Source organism: Scardinius erythrophthalmus, assembly GCF_964197995.2.
Source record: "Scardinius erythrophthalmus genome assembly, chromosome: 2".
NCBI classification, from domain to species: Eukaryota; Metazoa; Chordata; class Actinopteri; order Cypriniformes; family Leuciscidae; genus Scardinius; species Scardinius erythrophthalmus.
In genome coordinates, this window is record NC_138222.1 from 55,675,918 (window position 1) to 55,697,133 (window position 21,216).

A 21,216-nucleotide genomic window follows, 5' to 3' on the forward strand; every position below is an offset into this window, starting at 1 on the left:
AATTGATACGGCTTCTGATGCACAGGTAACACCTTGCTGTGACCTTATCAAACATCTTTCCTACTGGGTCTGGAAGAGTCCCTTCACCCTTTACCCCTTCTCCTGCACACCCACACGACCACCTTCATCATCCTTCGTGTGTTATGTTTCGACCAATAAGTTCTCTTTAATAAACCCCAGGTTCCCACCTTTGGTGCCTATATAAGCTTGTCATCCTTAAAGGCATCTAAAGGCAGTGTTTTCACAGTGCTGTAAGATGTTTTCCCCGTTACAGATGGTCGTGGCGACTCTATCGCTCTCTTTGCTGCTGTGCAGCGTCAGTTCGGCACCTGGAGGAGACATGCTGATCCAGCTGCTACGGTCTGAAGTGGAACCCAAGGAGAATGAGGTAGAACACAAACTTTTCTAGTTTGTTTTGATATTGATGTCTGTGTGGATATAGAGAAAATAATAGTAAAAATTTACAATAAGGTCCCAATAGGCAATGCATTGCCTAACAAAAAATAACAATCAGCAATAGCCTACATTTGTTATCAATCAATCAATATATATATATATATATGTATAAATGTTTATTTATTAAAAAAAAAACTTTTTTTGTTAATAAAAATATAACTGTTTATTTTTCATTAATCATGCATGAAAAGTATTAAAAAGAGCTTTTGACAATCTCGTTACTCAATCCTCAATTGGCCGTAAAACCTCAATCGTGAGTCACGCGCAGTTTGCATCTCTGCTTGTTTGCAATGCAACAGTAAATAACGAACTGGTTCTCTGAATAAGTACAGCTGGATTTTCTTTACTCAATAACGCGAATGTTTTATTTGTCGTGGAGGCATAGCCAATATTAAATAGCCTGTGCCAAGTACTTCGACTTCAATAACATGAGATTTTGGCCAAATGACAGAAAAAAAACTGAGCGCCCACATAGTAACAGCAAATTTTATAATATAATTTGATGAAAACATAATGCTGCCTCAGATACGGATTTTCTAATGACGAACAAAAGTGTGTCCGAATTTCTCTGGATAAAAACTTCGTAAGACAACTGAGCTTTTGGTAATAATATGATAACATATAAGTGTCTGACCATGCCACATTTTCAACTTTAACAATGCGGTATTTAATTTTTTGTTTTCGTTTTCGTTTTTTGGAGATAGGTTTCCGCCAGACAGCGACGCAATGCATTGTAAACTGTAACTTAAATAGTGGCATGCATAAGTACTAAAGCAAGTTCAAATTAGAATCTATTTTTCTTTTTGACCTTGAAAAGCTTGTGAATCTTCTTTCTTTGCAGCTTCAGGATTTCTTTCGTTTGCTCCTTCTGAAGCAACTGTCTGAGTCGGCGGCACCTGAGGAGAAACAGGCTCGTGAAAGCATTGACGATGATCTCGACGTTCACAACGAAGTGGTTCGCCAGATTCCCCTCTCCCACCGAGAACGGAAAACAGGCTGTCGGAATTTCTACTGGAAGACCTTCACCTCCTGTTAGTCAACTTGCTTGGTATCAAATCTCAACTCAAACCCTTTCAACATTGAGATAATTGTGTAGGCGTCAATATTACTTGTTTTAGAGGATTTCTGGTCCTGTGCTTTATGCCCATATCCCTGTATCCTGGATTGTAATAACTAATCTATATTGTCTTCAGTTTCTCCTTTATGATACTATACATTTACCAACAATGTTCTTACAATTCACCAGCACACATATTGGTAAATAACAGCACCAGTAATACTATTCCAGTACAAATTGAGTGTAACTCTTTTTGTATAGTACTGATTTTTATGCACTGTATAGTATAAAATATTTGTGTTATGGGTACTATGGAAATTGAATGATTCAAGTTCAAATTAAATTGAAAAACTCTTGATCTATAGGTTGTATTGACCTTGCATCAGTGTCATTAGATTGTTAGTCATCTGTAATAAACTGTGATCAGGGAAACTGTTTACGTGTGATTGGCTTTATGGAATGTAATACAAAAAAGCAAACACACAACTTTTTTTTTTTTGGTAATTTTTTTTCCTTTCACAGTTCATCAAATCATAAATTGGAAACAATGGTCAGTACAAAAACTAGAAATCAATAGACATTTGCTGTAAATACAAATTTATAAAGCAGATTTTTTGTCTCCCCATAATCAACATCAGGAAAAAAAAAAAAAAAGCAAAGTCATCCAAACAAGTCCTGAAATAAACCGGCATTAAAACAAACCATGCAGAACCAGGGGCACTTTATCAATCAGTGATTAATGACAATGATGACAGGTTTAGGAAAAGTTTTGTGGCAGCAAATTGATCAGATTTGAACCATCTTACAGAATATTCCAGACAAAGTCAATAAATAAAGCATGCAACCATCTGACCCACTTTATGCTTTTAGTTTCTAGATAAATGTAACTATTCATCGGAACAAACACTGGTACTTAATTATTTTGCTTCAAACAATCAACATCTTATTTGAAACCGTTTTGTAAAATCGCTTTAAGTAATGGATGCTTGCTGTTCCACATAATTCAAATAATAAAAAATGCATTTTGACACAAAATACAGCAAAAAAAAGAGATGTAAAAAAATAAAGCCAGTCAGTAACAATCTCTTTGCACAAAAGTCGGATGCATGATCAAAATCTGAAGTGAAAGTCTTAACCTTCTTGTAAACTTCATTCCACTTATCTTCTGTTAGTCAATAATCTGTATATTTAGTAACAAAATTGCGACTAACTTCCTCACTGTTACAAGAAACGTTCTAATACTAATAGGTCGTATTCGTCATTCTTCTAACATAGTAGATTCCTTTCCCTAATCGCTCACTATTTCTCTCACTATTCAAACTCGCTCCCGAAACCAAACCACAAACTCTACATGCAGCTCAACACACACCTGTCCAAAGATGTCCTTCATTGAAGCGGTCATGGCTTACACTGACTCTTTATTCCTATCTGATAATATGCGGTTCTTATAACAGCTTAAAGGGATAGTTCACCCAAAAATTAAAATTCTGTCATTAATCACTCACCATCATGTCGTTGCAAACCCGTAAGACTTTCGTTCATCTACAGAACACAAATGAAGATCTTTTTAATAAAATCTGAGAGATTTCTGTCCCTCTTTTGACTGTCTACGCACCTCACACTGACACTTAAAGGTTCATAAAGAGATCGTTAAACTAATCCAAATGAATTGAGCGGTTTGTTCCAAAATTTTCTGAAGAGACTCGATCGCTTTATATGATGAACAGATTTAATTTAGGCTTTAATTCACATGTGAACATTCATCAACTCACACATCAGTTGTGGTAAACAGAAGCTCAAGCATGTTCACTTGACGTGAGAACCAATGAGATTCATTCTCGTGTTACGCATCACGTTTGAGCTTCTGTTTATGTTCGCTGATCAATGTTTATATGCGAATAAAAGCCTAAATTCAATCTGTTCATCATATAAAGTGATCGAGTCTCTTGAGAAAATTTGGACTAAATCGCTCAATTCGTATGGATTAGTTTTACGATCTCTTTATGAACTTTTTGAAGCTTCAAAGTGGTAGTTGCGTAGCTGTCAATGGAGGGACAGAAAACTCTCAGATTTCATCAAAAAGATCTTCATTAATGTTCTAAGATGAACAAAAGTCTTGCCTGCTTGGAATGACATTAGGGTGAGTAATTAATGACAGAATTTAAATTTTTGGGTGAACTATCCCTTTAAGAGTTCAGCATAAACCTAGAGGTTGTTTGGACTGACAAGAGCAGGAGAAAAAAAAAAGCTGCCCATGTTAAACCTTTCCACCTTTTTACCAGAGAATCATTATAAGCATCATGATGAATAAATCAATACCAAGTCCGTAAATGAAATACAGTAATAATATCCTTCAACAATCATGATTTCAAGTATTAAAATAAGGAGCGCTTGATCTCCGCCGAGTGTAGCAGGAGAAAACATCATGTTTTTGTTTTAGAGAGGATAAGAGAACAGTGACGATGTGAAAGCGCATCTGAATGGGGACAATATGACGCGACCCCAACTGCCAGCAGAATCGGGGCGTTATTTGAGGAAACCGAGACTTGTTTCTATATTTCCATGAAAGGTTGTTGTAAAAACTCTCAAGAGCAGTGACAGATTTTCCAAAGTCAGAAATGCACCCTGTTCGCAAGACTCAAATTTTGTATAAACACGCGTAACATTTCACACATTTCATTCACCACCTGTTTTTCTCTGTTATTAAAGATTCATCTTTCCAGTCAATCTCCTCCTAGCACAAGAGCTATTGTTTGTTTGTTGTTGTCCACAGCTCTATGCTACCATGAGATTGTGCGACTGACATGTGGATATTTAGTGTGGAGGATGGAAGAAATACCAGGTGGTGGATGTTTAGATAGTTGCACGGTCTGAAGAGTAACCACGAAGGGCACAGCGAGTCAGGACGGGGGCGTTAGCAGTCAGTGGAGATTTTGGCAGAAAGGTCTTGGATGCGACGAGCGCTGCAGCTCTTGCACAGAATGTGTCCGTCCAGGGGATAGCAGCCTCTTCCCTCGGCCTCTGAAGAGAGGAGAAGACCACACTCCTACAACACAAACACAGCTCGGCTTTAGCACGCACTTGCTCGACTTCACTTCTTATTATTCATTCATTTCGATAGTCAAAATGTTATTTTTAATGCAGGCCTGTGCCAAAAAAAGCTTAGTTTCTGGCTTTTACATGGAGTTATATGGAGTATAACAGCATAATAAAGTGTGTGTGTGTGTGTGTGTGTGTGCGTGCGTGCGTGCGTGCATGCGTGCGTGCGTGCGTGCGTGTGTGTGTGTGTGTGTGAACTCACATTGATGCGTCTGAGAAAATCAAAATATGCACCTCAGCTCTCAGAACTGCATGGAGTAAACAAAAACAAAGTAAGTGTATTTATGCACCTGCTGCCTTTTGATGGTGAGAAATGCAGACTAAACAAAAACAAAGCAAGTGGATTTAAACGCGTGCATGCAAGCCTGCTGGTCATTTGATGGTGAGAAGAGCAGCAAGCAACATGAGAAAGGGCTTGACTTGTAGTGAAGTTTTAGAGATAATTATGAAGCCTGACCCCTCCAGCGAGCTGCAGGATGTATCGTCTTCTCCCTCTGACACCACAGACTCAGGAGAGTCAGATCCTGATTTGGATGTGGCACCCTCATCATCCTCTCATAGCTTCCACTGAAGGCGAGGAGGATTCGGAGGATCCTGGATCTGGGTGGATTGGGAGAAACGGCGAAGTGTTGTTTTCCACTAACGTGGAGACAACTCTCTTTCTTCAGCCTGCCAGAGGCGTGACTCCAGGGCCGACGCACTATGCCATCACAAGGCATAGTCATACATGTTTGTATGACTGTACAAACATGTATGTGTTGACGCAAGTCATGCTGACAATGAGGTCAATCATCTCCTCCGTAAAAAACAGATTGAACACGGAATCCATGTTCTGGACCCTTGCGAAGGCATAGCGCGTCGGCCCTGGAGTCACGCCTCTGGCAGGCTGAAGAAAGAGAGTTGTCTCCGCGTTGGTGGAAAACCACACTTCGCCGTTTCTCCCAATCCACCCAGATCCAGGATCCTCCGAATCCTCCTCGCCTTCAGTGGAAGCTAGAGAGGATGATGAGGGTGCCACATCCAAATCAGGATCTGACTCTCCTGAGTCTGTGGTGTCAGAGGGAGAAGACGAAACATCCTGCAGCTCGCTGGAGGGGTCAGGCTGCATAATCATCTCTAAAACTTCACTACAAGTCAAGCCCTTTCTCATGTTGCTTGCTGCTCTTCTCACCATCAAATGACCAGCAGGCTTGCATGCACGCGTTTAAATCCACTTGCTTTGTTTTTGTTTAGTCTGCATTTCTCACCATCAAAAGGTAGCAGGTGCATAAATACACTTACTTTGTTTTTGTTTACTCCATGCAGTTCTGAGAGCTGAGGTGCATATTTTGATTTTCTCAGACGCATCAAGGTGAGTACACACACACACACACACACACACACACACACACACACACACACACACACACACACTTTATTATGCTGTTATACTCCATAGAACTCCATGTAAAAGCCAGAAACTAAGCTTTTTTTGGCACAGGCCTATCTAAAGGGTTAATGGTGCCACACGGTTATCAACAGTAAAAATTACAAATTTTACCTCCTCCCAACAGGGAAAACCACCAACAATCAAAAATGCATGATTATATGGTGTCATGGCTTTGCAATCAAAAAATGTGGTTATAATGGAAGTCAATGGGGCAAAAACAGCCACGAACAGTAAATGAGGGAGAAAAAGTTAAAATCTGATGCTGCACAAAAACTAACAATGCATCAAAACCAATGTTGTTTCTAATCTTTGACATGTCCAAGACTGTGATAAAAGGTAAAAAAAAATCCAGTCCACAATCACATTTTATATTGAAAATGAGTCATTTTGTGTGTGTTTTTTTCCCAAATCAGTGACATCATTTACAAATTTGGCAATTAAAGAGTTAAAATCCTGAATTTTTTTAAACATTTAGTATTTTTGAGCAGGACTGAGGTTGATTAATAGATTTATGCAAAAAAAATTGAAAAAAATATTTATCTGATAAATTTTTACAGCAGTTTAAAGTAGTGGCTGTTTTCAGCCACAAACATAACGAAAGGGTAGTAAATTTGCCCACAGTGAACTGTTGAGTTTTTGAAAAATTTCAAAGCATTTTCCCAAAATATGTGTCAAAATAAGATTTGTCACCAAAAATCATTCCATTTGCTGAAACACAGAAAAAGTTATGGCCAAATTTAGACTCAAAAATACCCCATAGTGGATGAAAACATCCCCAACAGCACATAAGGGTTAAACGATTATTTTAAAACAAAGTTGAAATAATGTGCGCTGACGGCTCCAGCAAAAGCAAATACCACCAATTAACAACCTCGTTGCTCAGAGTAAGGCTTATATTTAAAGGTTTGTTAGTTGTAGCTAAAAATCTATTTTCCTATGGAGAAAATTGAGTTTTTATTTCCAACTGTTGCACTCTGTAGTGCCAGATTAAGACGAGACACTTCACTTTTTCAGGCTTAGGCTATTTTGCTTCCATAAATTGACTGAGACTAGTGGAAAGAAGTCAAGTAAAAGCAAAATAGCCTAAAATCTCAAAACTGACCATTGCATGAAAACAATGGTTTTGCCTGTAGTGTCTTGCTGTTACCAATCAAATTAAGTCTTGCAAAAAAAGCAAAGATGGCTTTTGTTGGTGGTGCTGATTTCAATATATCATTACACATAACTTTATTATTTCTATTGTATTTAAAATATGGTTAAAGTGAATGTTCTGACAAGCATGGTAAACTAAAGTAAACTTGTATGTCATGTATTTAAACATTTGTAATAATATCATTTATACTAAATAGCCTCATGTCATCAATACAAATGTATAAAGTTGCCATGAAATCAAAATGGACAATTCTTATTTAATCAGATAATTACAAATAAAATAAAAACAATTTAGAGTGACTTTCATTAACAAAATCCCCCTAAACATTGAGAAATTTCTTGTCAATATCATACATCACTAAATGCATCCCCATATTTTTTGCATGGATGTTAAAAATAAACTACTCTCAAATATCTGAGTTGGTGCATTACATAAATCATTCAACAGTAAACATGCAAAATGATGGTTCTTACCTCACATACGTAGCAGTTAACATGAAAACTGCGATCCAGTGCAACGATCCTCACGGTCTCCTCCTGCCCGGGCTCTGGCATTATGGGCTGACAACATACTGAGCAGCGGGGGGCAAACTTCCTGTTCAAACAGGAAGCAAACAAGGTTTTAGAGATAAAATCAATCAATTTAGTAACTGGTAGGACATTTGAAAGAGCCTCATATTAATAAAAATAATGCAAAGATTTAGTAAAAAAGACAACAACATGCCACTCCACCATCTGCATTGTTTGTTTATCAACAGAAACAGAGGCTTGAAGTGAAGTGAGAGTGAAGTGAGCGAGTACCTGTGGAAGTCCTCAATACAGTGGATCTGAGATGTGGCATCCACAGTAAACGGCACTCCATCCAGACAACAGCCGCAAACCACACAGGTGAAACAGCGAGGATGGTAAGCCTTTCCCATGGCCCTCAGGATCCGGTCTAGGATGGGCTCAGAGCATTTTGAACAGCGCTCAAGTGTGCTCTGTGAACAGAGAGGAAGAAAAAAATGTTCAAAATTTTGATGTAAAATGTGCTACAGAAAGGAAAAACATACAACCCTGGAAATCCAGAGTTCTTACGAGGGCACAAGTTGAATTTGCTCAGCGAGTCACTCTGGGATTGAGTAATGATGCTCATTAGCTATGCCCTTGTATCCGAGCTGCACCAAATCACATCGGGTTATGTGATATAGGCGGGCCAGAGGCGATCTAAACAGATGACGACAGCGCTGCGACGTCGAAGTCATTAGTAAACATTGCAAGATGGCTATGGATGAACACCAGTTGTTTGAAACGGCTTTGGCTGCTACAATGAACGAGTTAGACTTGGCTTTTTATCCAAAAGAGGAACAGAAGACGGCGCTCAAATTGTTCCTTTGCAAGGATGTTTTAGCTGTTTTGCCGACCGGATACGGTAAGAGTTTAATCTACCAGTTAGCGCCGCTGGTAGCCAAGCGTATGTGGCTCTGGATAAGTCACCCGTTGTATTGCTGTGATTGGCCGTAGTGTTATCCAATTGGGTGCAGTAAGATTTTCAAATGCATGCTTGGTGCCGCCCCTCGAGTTGGGTGATTTTCATTACTCAATGCCAGACCATTAATCTTTCAGATTTGGGACTGGATTTCCAGGCTAAAAACATACAATAAAAAGGCAGAAACCAAGAGAAGACGACCGAAAAAGAGAACTCACTATGTAGCAGCTCTCGCAGTAGCTCTTCCTGTCTAATGCGTAGAAAGGCTGACCTCTCAGTCTGGCATGACAGGTGATGCAGGTGAAACACTCCACGTGAAACACCTGCTCCATGGCAATACAGCCACTGCCGTCTCCCAGAACATTATCCCCACACCGAGCACATCGACCTGAGAGAGAGACAGAGAGATCCATGACCCTCACTGTACACATAAAATAAGCAAAAATGCATTAAATATTGGAGTGTACCAAAATATTCCTCAGTTGGGGGATGATTCATGTCATACACCAACTTCTTGGTGAGTCGATCCAACTCTTCCTCTGGACGCGGTGCTGACCCCTGCTGGCAGAACACGGAAGAACATTGAAACCTTGTACATATTTGACCATTCTTGTACAAATGTAAACTTTATACATTCTCACACTTCGGTAGAGTAAAAACACACAAATCATGTTCACTACCGTTTTGAAAAGCAGTGCACTTCATTGTATTGCAGGTATACTTGTAGAATACTTTAAATCATAGATGTATTTAAAAACTGTACATGCAGATAATCCGTATTAATGTAAAACGCCACTTAAATCCAACATAAAGGTGCAGTAAGCGATTTCTGAGAAACACTGTTGATATTAGAAATCAACTCAAACAAACACAAACAACCCTCCCTTCATTGCTTCGCCCATAAAATGCATGAACACTCAATGCAAGCGTGGATGTCACTTTATCATAGCTGAAGCGAAGCAAATAATGCTTTGCAAAAAATAAAGTGAAGATGAATGAACTACATGGAAGAACAAAGAAGGAACATACAGTACACAAGAGTAAATACAAGCAAGGGTTGGTTTTGAGTCGCCATCAGCTCCAGACAAACAATGACACTCAAAACTGTCCTGTTACTAGAGCTAACATTACATCAACAGCATATCTTGTTTCAGTACTATACGGTTATCCTGACCAGGTGATGACCTACCCCAACCCCGCCCCTAAACCTACCCGTCACTGGGGTTACGACCAACCAAGAGCGGTTGTGGTCACGTGTGGTCAGGTGTGGTCCGGATAACCGTATAGTACCCTTGTTTCTGTGAAACAGAGCAAAACCAATGTTACTCACGTATGAGGCAGAAACAATGAAACCTCACGTCTGTTTTCAGGCCGTCCCGCTCAGGTCTCTCCAGCGCTGGAAAGCTTTTCTAATATTAACGCGGGTCCTAAAGCTCTTGTCTGATCATAACCCTTTTTCCTCCTTTTTCTCTTTTGTAATGTCTCTCAGCCATCTCTCTTTCTACAGTCTTTCTTCAAATCTCTCCCAACTGCTGATTGTCTCTCTCTCCTCCCTCATCATGAGTGGACACGCCCCCCACTGCTGATTGGCTCACTCTCTCCTCCCCCATCATGAGTGGACACGCCCCCGACTGCTGATTGGCTACAAGTGTGTTGTGCTGCTCGGTCTGATTCACTTTCAACAGCGCTTCTCAGAAAACATTTAAAGTGTACTTTGTAATAACATCAAATTAAACATTATACTTTAAAACACATTTAAATTGAATATCTTTTGTCGTGCTTTAAAAAAAGGTGTTGGCTAACATACTAAAGCATAAAAACATACTTAACATGTAAAGTACTTTATTATTTAACTGTTATTCAATATTACATTGAAATGTAATATTTTTTGTGTAAAGGACTGTCTATTAACATAAAAAAAAATTAATAAATTAAAATAAGAATTATTTACAAGACTACTTTAATGCGAGTTTTTTTTTCTTTTTTTGTAAAAGCCACTCAATAGGAAGTCTGCCTTTGGTCTCATGCCAGATAGTTTCCATTTGTGCTACAAGTTGACAAACCAACATCGACCTCTCCCAATAAACCGGTCTTACCTTGTTAGACTGATATGCTGACACTTGGTCTTGACTCATTTTCACCGGCACTCCCTGGCCGGCTCTCCCTCCTGGCATATTTCCTGCTCCTCCCTTATAGGCAGCGGGATCTCCATGAGGTTCTTGTGCAGGAGGAGGTGGCGGTGGGTACCAGCCCTGTCCCTGCGCTTCATAATGTGGCCGATCTTGCTGAGGGGGGCGAGAGGCATGCTGACGGGGCGGTGGCGGGGTGTACGCTTGCTCTGCCTGTCGCCCGCTCTGAGAATAGGTGACGGGCTGAGCCGTTTTCACCTGTACAGTAAAGCGTGGACCGGTTGGGGTGGAGGCAGTGGTGTAGGAGGCAGGCACTGGTTGTGGGTAAGGTTTGTGGACTGAAGAGGCGACGGAGGGGTAAATATAGTCCGGCTGAGGTGTAGAGGTGTACGGTGGGGCGGGGTGGTACTGGTTTTGGAGTGGAGCGGGGTAGCCCATTGAGGGCCTGCTTGTTGGTGGAGCCCCCATCTGGTTGGAAGAGTTATAGCGGTCAATAGGGCCGTGCTTGCTGTAAGGCACATTGTCATACAACTGTTGAAAAAAATGGGGAAAAAAACAGAATCAGAATAAAGTATTTCAGAGATCTGTGCGACAATACCCAAATATTAAACATTACCCAAAAGGCTGGGATACACCATCCAATTTTTGCCGATGCTATAGTTGCCAAAAGTTATTTGCATGCGTCTTCTAGCAACGAGGCGCATTGTTTCTGTGTGAGTTTGTTGTGTTTGGAAGTCTGGTAGTGTGTGATCCTCAGTCATTAGTGTATGACGCCCAGTTTTTCTCTAACTATTTACAAAATCAGCAAGTGTATGATGCCTTGTGTTTTAAATCTGTTCAGATTTGTAAAAAAAAAAAAAAAAAAACGTCATTCTAAATGTTTTACTGATGCAAGACTTTTATTTTGAAAGACATGAGTGAAAGCTGTAGACTCTTCTGTCAGGCACAGTTTAAGTAAGAGTGCCAGAGAAAAACATGTTGTCAAATTGTCCTGATTCAGTGTGTGCGGTCAGATGAGAAGTTGTCAGGCTTTTTGTCAGTGTCATTATTCTAACATTATTTTAATAATTTCTTATGAAATAAAAATTCTCTCACCTCAGAAAAATGTACTTTCCTGTCCTGTCAGATAAACTGTGCACATGGCACACTCTCTTCAATTGTGTGCACAATTTACATTGTCAATTAGTAAGTCATGAAATTACCAAAAAGTACATAATACCAAAATTACGTTACTGGTACGTCGTGTGTTAGCTGGGAAGGATTTGCATGCAGGTATGATGTTCAATCTATTCTTCAGGATCAGCGTCCATGTTTTATTAACAGTTCATATTAGTATTGTGTATTTGTCATAACCCAAAATACCATTTTATTTTCACTTTGTGTTATTTTCTATATTTTTGATGACTGTTAGTGGCTCATAGTAACTTACTAACTTTACTCTATGAACAAAAACTAGTTTGGGACTGCTATTTCATAGCCTTACCTTATACTGTTTATTCACCAGTGTTAGTGATATTGTTACAATTTATGTGTATGTTAAGTAAAGTGGGATGGTACTTGTGTGCAGAGCCGTCGCTAGAGGTGAGAAAGGCGGGACAAGGAATGTGATGTCAACCGAGGCGGGACCACAGCAACAACCTGCACCAGGGCCCCGTATACCCCAGCAACAGCCCTGCTTGTGTGTGTGTGTGTATCAGACATTTTTGAGAAATAAATACTTGGATCAAATTCTTTAAAATTTACAATTTTAATCACAGCTCAATGACCATGGGAAAATGTGGGTCCCATGGCCAAACCAGTTTAGCACTAGTGATGTAGTGTATTCCAGCCTTAAGAAACACATTTACTTACTAATATGTCTGAACGCATTCTTTAAACTATTGTTCAACGTTCTTTCCCCCTGGCACTTGGTTTAAAGCATTATTTTGAAGAGTTGCTGCTTTTAAAGTGTTTACCGGTGCGCCTGAGCTCTGAGGGTGATTGTCCAGGTCAGCCAGCATGCATGTGAGAGAGTCTATCTCTGCGTCAATATTGGAGATGTGCTTCTCTGATCCCCGACTCTGAACAAATAACAGCCACAAACAAAACTCACATTATTATACTTTCATGAAACACAATAATGCCTAAATGTGCGGGGAATGTTTCAAAATGCCTCTATTATGCTTTTTTATTTTTTATGCAGTGTGTAATATCGCTTTTTGTGAATGTAACAGTTCTGCAAGTTTTAAAGATCAAAGTGCACGACAAATAAAGTTATTGTCTCCTAAAAGAAAAAAAAAACGTTCGTCAGTAACTCCAGTCTCACTTGCTGTTAAAAACATGAGATGAAACAAATTTACATAATGCCAGTCTATGGTCTTCATTGGCTGCCACCAATCAATGTCGTCTTTGATTCTCACACACTGTAGTTGTAGCTAATAAAGCCTGGAAGAGTTTGGTTTGTGATATCGTCACATTGAGAAGATGATATTTTTAGCACTGAAAATCCACTTCACGTGCACTTCCATCAAGATCACAACAGTCGTGCACAGTCTGACCAATCAGAGCAGAGTACGCTCTTGGAAAGGAGGGGTTTAGAGAGACTGAATCTTCAAACAAATCGTTTTTAGACTGACGAGGTGATATGCAATGTATGTTATGAGAAAAGTTAAGTGTTTTTTGACCTTGGATGCATGTAATCCTATTGTAGGAGACATTTAAAACTAAATTCGGAACCTCTAAATTAGCATAATAGGGGCACTTTCAAAACATTTAATGAGAAGGATATTTTTCCAGTATTTTTGAGGAAATTTAAGGAATGATCAACAAATTCAAATTGGATCAAATCACATTCACAGAACACAAGTAATTATAAAAGAACATGTGGGTATCACTGACGTGAAGTTCATGGCTGGCCATGCGGGGGCTCCAGTTGTGGTGGTCTTCTTTGGGCCCCTGGCCTGGAGCATAGTATCGCTCTCCAATTTGGGGAGGCAATGGATGATAGGCAGTAGACCCTGAGCGATCATCTTGATGCTGGTGTTGCATGGATCCCCCTAAGCACACAAATTGTATTCAATCAATTATTTCTTTAAAGGTGCCCTAGAATTTGAAATTGAATTTATCTTGGCATAGTTAAATAACAAGAGTTCAGTACATGGACATGACATACAGTGAGTCTCAAACACCATTGTTTTCTCCTTATTTAAATCTCGTTTTTGAAAAACACCCCTGAAAAATAGGCGAATCTCCACATAACACCGACTGTGACGCAACAGTCGGGACCATTAATATGTACGCCTCCAAAAATGTGCATATGCCAGCCCATGTTCAAGGTAGCCGAATCATCGTCCGAATAATTTTTCTTCGAGAGACATCATGGCTTGCAAACGAGCGAAGCATGGCAGTTGCTCAGTGTTTGGATGTACAAATGAACACAAAGATATTTTTTTAGTTCCTTCATCCGAGCCTCTGAAGAACCAGTGGGTTATGTGAATGTCTGATGTGTAATTGTTCAAGTTCAGACAGATAATCTTTCTCTCAAAGTCGTTCAATACTGTTTATGCATCAGTAAATCAAGCCAGTGACTAAACGATCAACTTCACGTCGTTTCTCTTAGTAGGATGAAAATAATCTTACTTAAACTGTGATTAATATATAGATAGCGATCAAAGAACAATCCCTTTCCAATCGCCAAAGCTGTCAATGACACAGCGCGAGTTTATCTGGACACTTGCCAAAACTTGTTATGAAATCAATGACGCTGTTACGCTGCACAACGAAGCTCTTACTGTACGTACATCATGTTTGCATTGGTGAAATCATTAGTGAGAGTGCAGAAACTGCGTTGCAATGATAAGATCTTCATTCACGTGATCAACAGGCTTACACTGAAGTCTCACAGCAGCCAATCACAGCAGTGGGCGTTTACACTGAAGTCTCACATAGACACGCCCCTTCAAACAGAGCGTTCAAATCAGAGGCTAAAATCAGGCTAGGAAAAATGCCTTTTATTTCTAAATTATAACAAATTTTTATCTAAAAAACATACTAAGATTATAAGGGCACCCCAGGAAACATTCTAAAATAATAAAATAATCCATGCAATGGGACCTTTAAGAATAAATTCAATTCAAGTAAAGAGATAATGAGTTGCTTAATATCAAATAACCTCTGTGCTTGTAAGGTTGACAATTATAAACAATTTTCAACAAGTCACAAACTGGACCATTTGGAAAAAACATGATGCATATGTTTGTTTCTTTGTTTTTTAACACCATGTCAGTTTCTCTGGCTATTTTTATGGCAAAAACTACTTAAGTTTTTAAAATTTAAACTAAATAAGACTTAAAAAAAAAAAAAAAAAATAAACATTTGGATTAACATGATTAAAACCTTTTTAAGGGAATCAACAATATAAAACTTCTCTCACACAATGAAGCAAAGGGCTGCACGATTTTTCGTTTTAGCATCGAGATCATGACGTGCGCATCCGTGATAGTCACGTCGCAGGATGTGCGATGTCAAGTACAGAGATCGCAGTTGATCCATGATCCGTATAGACCAGGCACTATGGTTCGAAACGCATGTGATTCACAGTTTAATTGCAAAATGTATAATTTGAATGTGTTTTAGGTCCTGTCAGTTTAAACATTCAAGAGCATTTAAACCATTCGAGCTCAAGAGGACGCAAAAGAGAAACTAATTCAGAACTTGTGATCATTTTTCTGTGCACACAAAGAGCCGAATTCCCTTCTCATTTTGTATCCATTTGTGCTTGAACAGACACATACATGCGAAATTCAAAATGCCCAAAAGCTTGTCTTGGCGTGTATCCTCATAAACACCGGCTTATGTGAATGCAAAGAATTGAGAAAGAAAACGGATGCGTTTCATTATATTGGATCAGTGCATTAGCTCTTAAAGTGACAGCAGCCTAATATTCCTGCTGCTGTGCCATCAATGGTTATCAAACAACAAAATACAAAGAGAAAAACACTGTTGTAGCTTTAACAAAAAAATTATTACCATTGAAGACAATTCAATCTTATTTTACATTTGATTATTCAATTTCTGTACATGAATACGGTTAGACTTACCTGAAAAGCACAGTGTTTATTTCATTTGCATTTTTGTTCTATTTTATTTATCTATGCTTGTAATGTTTATTTTTTGCTATGTAGATTCCCTCCCCTAAAATCCCCCCAATCATTCTAGAAAGATTAATTCATTTCAAATAAAGCCATTCACTTCATCTGGTGAAAGTGTTTTAATATCGCAATATACCGTAGTCAACATATGAAGTGGATCAAAAAAGTTGTCCTAAGACAAGAATGGGTATTGTTCAAAATTCATGTATAACTTTGATGAAAGGTTGAGATCCACTTCAAATGCTGACTGCTGTATAATCAGAAAAAGAAAAAAAATAGGTCCCACTTTATATTAAGTGGCTTTAAGTACTATGTACTTACATTGAAATTAATAATTTGATATAATGGACTTATTGTGTTCATACATGTTTTTACATTGTACTTATTTTTTGAAAATACCTGCACGTACTTACAGCTGTAATTAACCTACCCAATCCACCACACCTGTCCCTTACCTTACCCATGTCACACCTCAATAGCAGCAAAAGTGTTTTACAATACAACATGAACACAATAAGTACATTGTATTGTTCGATGTAAGTACATAGTACTTAAAGACACTTAATATAAAGTGGGACCAAAAAGGGTAAAAATGTCAGTTTTTTACAATATTGAGCAGCCCTAATGAAGCGTGATGCATCAAACCTGCACTGGAAAGGTTCTTACCTGAAGGTCCAGTTGCCATATATCTTACAGGCATCCCATTTCCTCCTGTTCCACCATTCTGCTCATACATGTTATATTTGGGCCTCTGGTCGGGGAGACCTTTCTTAGGAGGTCTGTAGAGAGCGGGGCCAGAGTGTGACATTGGTGCTGTGGCTCGATCTGAACTACCCAGGGTTCTTGGAGGCAGCCAGTTGGGGCCAGACATACCAGGCTTCTACAAGGACAGAATAACAATTGTCAGTGTGTAACCTTTCTCCGTTTTAAGTGACTTGTTTGTGCATGAGAGCATGACTAAATAATATAACTAGATTTTCTACTACACACCTCAAACTCAAAGAGATCAGACCCTATAGCAGTGCTGTCCAAACTTGTAAAAAAATGCATAACTGTATTACTACACAAAACCGGTTGATGCTTTATGCTGAGTTTCCAGTGGCAACGCATGGTTTCCACGATAACAATAGGCAGCAAATTAAAAAGCAGGAAAAGGCAACCATTCTCAGCCAAAAGGGGAATTCCAGGGTTCCTTAGTCGAAATGCATTTCTCTTTCTTTTTCTCACACACACACACACAAACATACATAAAATTCCCACAGGTGCACAGTACTTGCAATGTATTCGCTCCTCTCTCAAGTCTCCCATTGGTACAATGGCCATTGTCCACAACACTTAATCCTTTATATACGGAGTCCGTCCATGAAAATAAGATAGGAAATGTTATGTAATGATCAACTTTTCATTTGAGCCATCTGGTGTCCGCTGGACAATGTCCTGTGTATCCAAGGGCTGAGGAGTGTTTGTTGTTTGTTAAGCTCACGAAAACAAAGCAAATAAACCTCACAACAATACAAGATGCTAACAAGTCCGAACGGATATATGGGAAGTATTAAAATACAAACAGGGCCTTTGAAACGGTGCAGGAAAATTTAGCTTAAAGGCACAGTGTGCAAGTTTCGCCACTAGAGGTCGCTTATTCAAAACAATAAAGTCGTAGCTGGATGGCGCAGTGAATGAGCGTGGAATCATGGGAGTTGTCGTCTTCACCTCCACAACCAAAGGAAAGCAATCCGACAGGCAAAAATCGTGTTCATGGATGAGCTAATATATTAAAGTTTTATTAACGTTACTGTGGTATGAAGCAGGGCGGGGCCGAGAGATTTTACACTGCTGTTTTCATTATATATTAGCCATTCTTTTCGTTTTGTTCATGCATATTTTACGATCAATGTTATGTTCAACGTTCGCCTCCTTCTTCCTTGAACTAGCTGTTCTACTGTGTTACTGAGCGCTGATGAAAGTTATGCTAACGTTACTCTGTGCGTTCGCTCTGTGGCTGCTATGAGACACTTGTTGCACATTGCAGTAAGATCGATATTTGAATATCATATTAATAAAAGCTGAATGACTTGTGTTGCTAAATTCATGCAATTCATTTTAAAACATATGGTGGAGAAAATGCTATATTACTGTTACTACAAATAAAGCTCTATCTGATTATGCTATGTTAGCCACTTGACAAAATAATGTTGTCTGATCTACTTTTTGGGAACAAACTCACGGTACAATCAAGAAAACAAGAGATTCAACCAATAAGACTAACAACGCTGAGCTGTATAACAATGATTACTTTGCTGTCGATAAAGGTATCCAAACAGTTGCTCACCGGTCTAATAAAACATAATATTAAAGCGTCTTTGGTGTTTACAAGGTTTCTAAGGAAGTCAACCCAGAAATTGATGGTAACACAGATATGACAGGTGACACATTGACAAGGGCCGTTACACTGTTTAAAATAGCGGATTTCTCTGGATTTAATCATTGTTGGAAACATTTAAGATAATGTAAGTACACAAGTCAACAAAATCTTTGTGGTTTTGGGCTATTTTAATCCAAAAATTGTGCCTTTAAGATAGCAGTTGGTTTCAAATTGGTCATTAGCTGGTTGACCAGTTATGATGCCCCCCAAAATAGTTAAACCATCTTACTATATAAATAACTAGCTGCTAATTTGTTGTTGCTGGTCCAATGGTGTCAACCAGACCAGTTTGGACCAGATAATGACCACTGCGACCATGTAACAAAACAAATACCACCTTTAAGATGTATTTTTCAGCTGTGACCTCTAATCACTGCACTGATCTACACACTAATAAATGTCTATGTTTGTATCCAGAGAAATGTCCAGCATGACCAAAATTGGATTGCACCGCAATCCGTGAAAGCTTATACTCAAAGCCGGGGATTGTTAGGCCGATGAATCACCCGTATGACAATGTTTTTTTTTTTATCTTTGAAAGCATATTAATCTACAATGTAACGCGTTACTGCTTCTCTCTCCTGCTGTGGACTGTGAACATTGCAAAGTTACATCGACTGATAAAAGTGCGACACTGCCGCACACAACCGTCATCGTGGATGTTTGCGATAACAACAACAACTGATCTATGGTAACTTGCGTCCTGTGTTTATTGGGTTATTTAAACAATAGGACATTAACGATTTCCCGTACCTCTTGAAAACGCTGCAGACTCCCAGTCTACCGAGCATCTGCCTCGTCTTGCTTCGTTTTCATCTGCAAAATCAAATCAGCACATGAAATGAACCGGCGAGCTTCGTCCGTGTGTGTGTCTTGTCTGGTTTGCCTGTGTTTCAATTAAAAAGTTCAGTTCATAGATTCCCAGCCTTGTGCACTTACTTACCACCAAGTATATCAATGCAATTGTTAAACATTAAACACTATCCCCCAAACATTAAAACGACAAACGAGCCCTCGAGATCGTTCAGTTTGTCGAAGAGTAGCATCCAGTTTAAACTGTTTATTTGTGTGTTAAATAAAGCGAAAACTGCAAGGCTGATTTATACGAGATTTTTTTTTTTTTTTACTTCTAAAAGAAATACAGCCTCACAAGATGTGAGTAAACACTATCAGTAAGCTGTGTTCGCTTTAGGTTAGTACCTAAACCAATACACTTTTAGTTCCCTGTCGGTTTCATTTTAGTAACCTACTTTTCCTGGAGGATCAGCGGCGGCTGACAGGCCTGTGTGCGGCGGTCACGCGCATGACGTCACATGGCAAGCTCTTTCCACATTTAAAGGTAGGGTAACAAAATATACATGTATACATAAATGTACATTTTCAGGTCAGAAAACACTTTTTTATGTTTTGCTTACTGAAGTACAACATTACTTTGGGACTATCTCTGACTCGTTTAACAAGAAGGCTTTAAAAACAATTGGAATAGGTAACGTTAAGTGTTTTAATCTTCTCCTTTGATATGTATTTTTTTCTGATTAGTTATATACCCCAGTCTTGTGTTTTTTTTATTATTTTTTTTCTCGTTTATTTGTTCTACTTCGTGACTGTTTCCTTCTTTGTTTATATAATGCTCTCAATATATATATATATATATATATTTTAAATGTAGAATAGGGAATCTTTTTGTTATAGGCCTACTCGTTGAAACTTTCTTCACATCCTCATAGCAATCAATAATATAAGCGGTCTAAATATTTAATAAGGTCAGTCACAAAAATAACCACTTCCACACCTTTTCAGCACTAATTTTTCACTGTGTGTCTTTAGTAAATCCTTATAGTAGTTTTTTAACACAAAAAGAGGGTTTGAGCTGGCGCAAGCTGTTAGTAAATCTGGCCATAAAGTAACAAACTTCATTGACAAACATTTGCAAATCGTAGTTACTTGTCACTATTGGGATAGTGACTAGCAACTGATTATTTGTAAGTGATGAATAAATAATTGTGATTAATTGAATAGATAGCTACATCTGGAATTAAATCTGGAGTATCAGATGAAAAAGTTTTTTTTTCTAAAGATAGTATAGTGAAACTGAAAAAGATACTAGCCACTATCAGATCATTTAGACACACTGTAAGTGCTACAGGAAAGATACTATTTATTTTAAAGGAATACATATTAAATTGGCTTGCCATAAATTTCAGGGAGTTGTGGAGCATATTTTGGGATGCATGCTGTGTGTCCCATATTGGAATGACATATGGTGCCAGATGAGGGATTTATTTATCGCCTGGGGAAACTTAATCCTGGGCATATCACTTGTTCTCAAAACGAAAAGGAATGTTTAGCTGTCTTCAGTTGCATTTTGATTGATTAATCTATTGTTAAGCCAATGGGTTTGATTAAATCATGCAGCCAATGCTAAAGCAACTGAATAATCATCAAAACCATATGAATAACATCTCACATCACATTAGTTTTGTAAAAAATGATAAAAAAAAATTGGTACACGTTAAAATTTCGTGTGTCAGATTTATTGCCGGTCTTGGTCTCTCCAATAACCACTTGACTTACCCATTATGATACACTCTGTGCTTCTCTTTAATATCCTGCTATTAATATCCTGATAATACCTCTCACCTCCAGGCCGGCACGTGAAGCACCCTCTGTCGGAAACTCTACGTGACCATCGGACCAAGCTCACCGGCTCTTGAGGGGAAATGGCTGACCTGAACCAATATATTCTCTTCCCTTTTTTCCTTCAGAGGTCACTTTACTTCCAAGACAAGATCGGGAACGCTTCAGACACCCATGCACCTCCTCCCACCATCTCTCTAGTATCTCACTGTCATTGCTGCTCTTAGAATATTTCATC

General features: G+C 38.8%; 2 protein-coding genes across 4 annotated transcripts; one reads left to right on the forward strand and one right to left on the reverse strand.

Annotated features, from left to right (window-relative positions):
• Positions 1 to 256: 256 nt before the first annotated feature.
• sst5 (somatostatin 5) lies at positions 257 to 1,492 on the forward strand (the record flags this gene model as incomplete). Its single annotated transcript, XM_081390181.1, has 2 exons — positions 257 to 388; positions 1,298 to 1,492. 2 exons carry the CDS (start codon positions 257 to 259, stop codon positions 1,490 to 1,492), a joined length of 327 nt encoding a protein of 108 aa, XP_081246307.1.
• Positions 1,493 to 1,957: 465 nt separating this feature from the next.
• Positions 1,958 to 19,664, reverse strand: trip6 (thyroid hormone receptor interactor 6). 3 transcript variants are annotated; one of them, XM_081393814.1, is made up of 11 exons: positions 19,592 to 19,664; positions 19,095 to 19,157; positions 16,586 to 16,799; positions 13,668 to 13,825; positions 12,746 to 12,850; positions 10,758 to 11,321; positions 9,129 to 9,219; positions 8,880 to 9,049; positions 7,995 to 8,173; positions 7,668 to 7,788; positions 1,958 to 4,559 (listed from the first exon to the last, which is right to left on the reverse strand). In XM_081393814.1, the coding sequence occupies exons 3-11, from the start codon at positions 16,788 to 16,790 to the stop codon at positions 4,428 to 4,430; spliced, it is 1,725 nt and encodes a 574-aa protein (XP_081249940.1). In that variant the 5' UTR covers positions 16,791 to 16,799; positions 19,095 to 19,157; positions 19,592 to 19,664; the 3' UTR covers positions 1,958 to 4,427. The 3 variants fall into 3 exon arrangements, with proteins under 3 accessions (XP_081249940.1, XP_081249938.1, XP_081249939.1); XM_081393812.1 differs by having other exon boundaries at positions 9,129 to 9,222; XM_081393813.1 differs by lacking the exon at positions 19,592 to 19,664 and adding an exon at positions 19,285 to 19,562 and having other exon boundaries at positions 9,129 to 9,222.
• Positions 19,665 to 21,216: the final 1,552 nt, after the last annotated feature.

Bases quoted from the DNA above. Each gene is read 5' to 3' on its own strand.
- trip6 (XM_081393812.1), bottom strand. From the start codon at position 16,790: ATGTCTGGCCCCAACTGGCTGCCTCCAAGAACCCTGGGTAGTTCAGAT. The intron at 13,826-16,585 runs GTAAGAACCTTT...TTGTGTGCTTAG, and splicing joins TATGGCAACTGGACCTTCAG to GGGGATCCATGCAACACCAG. The intron at 4,560-7,667 runs GTAAGAACCATC...TTTGTGTTGTAG, and splicing joins TTAACTGCTACGTATGTGAG to GAGTGTGGTCTTCTCCTCTC.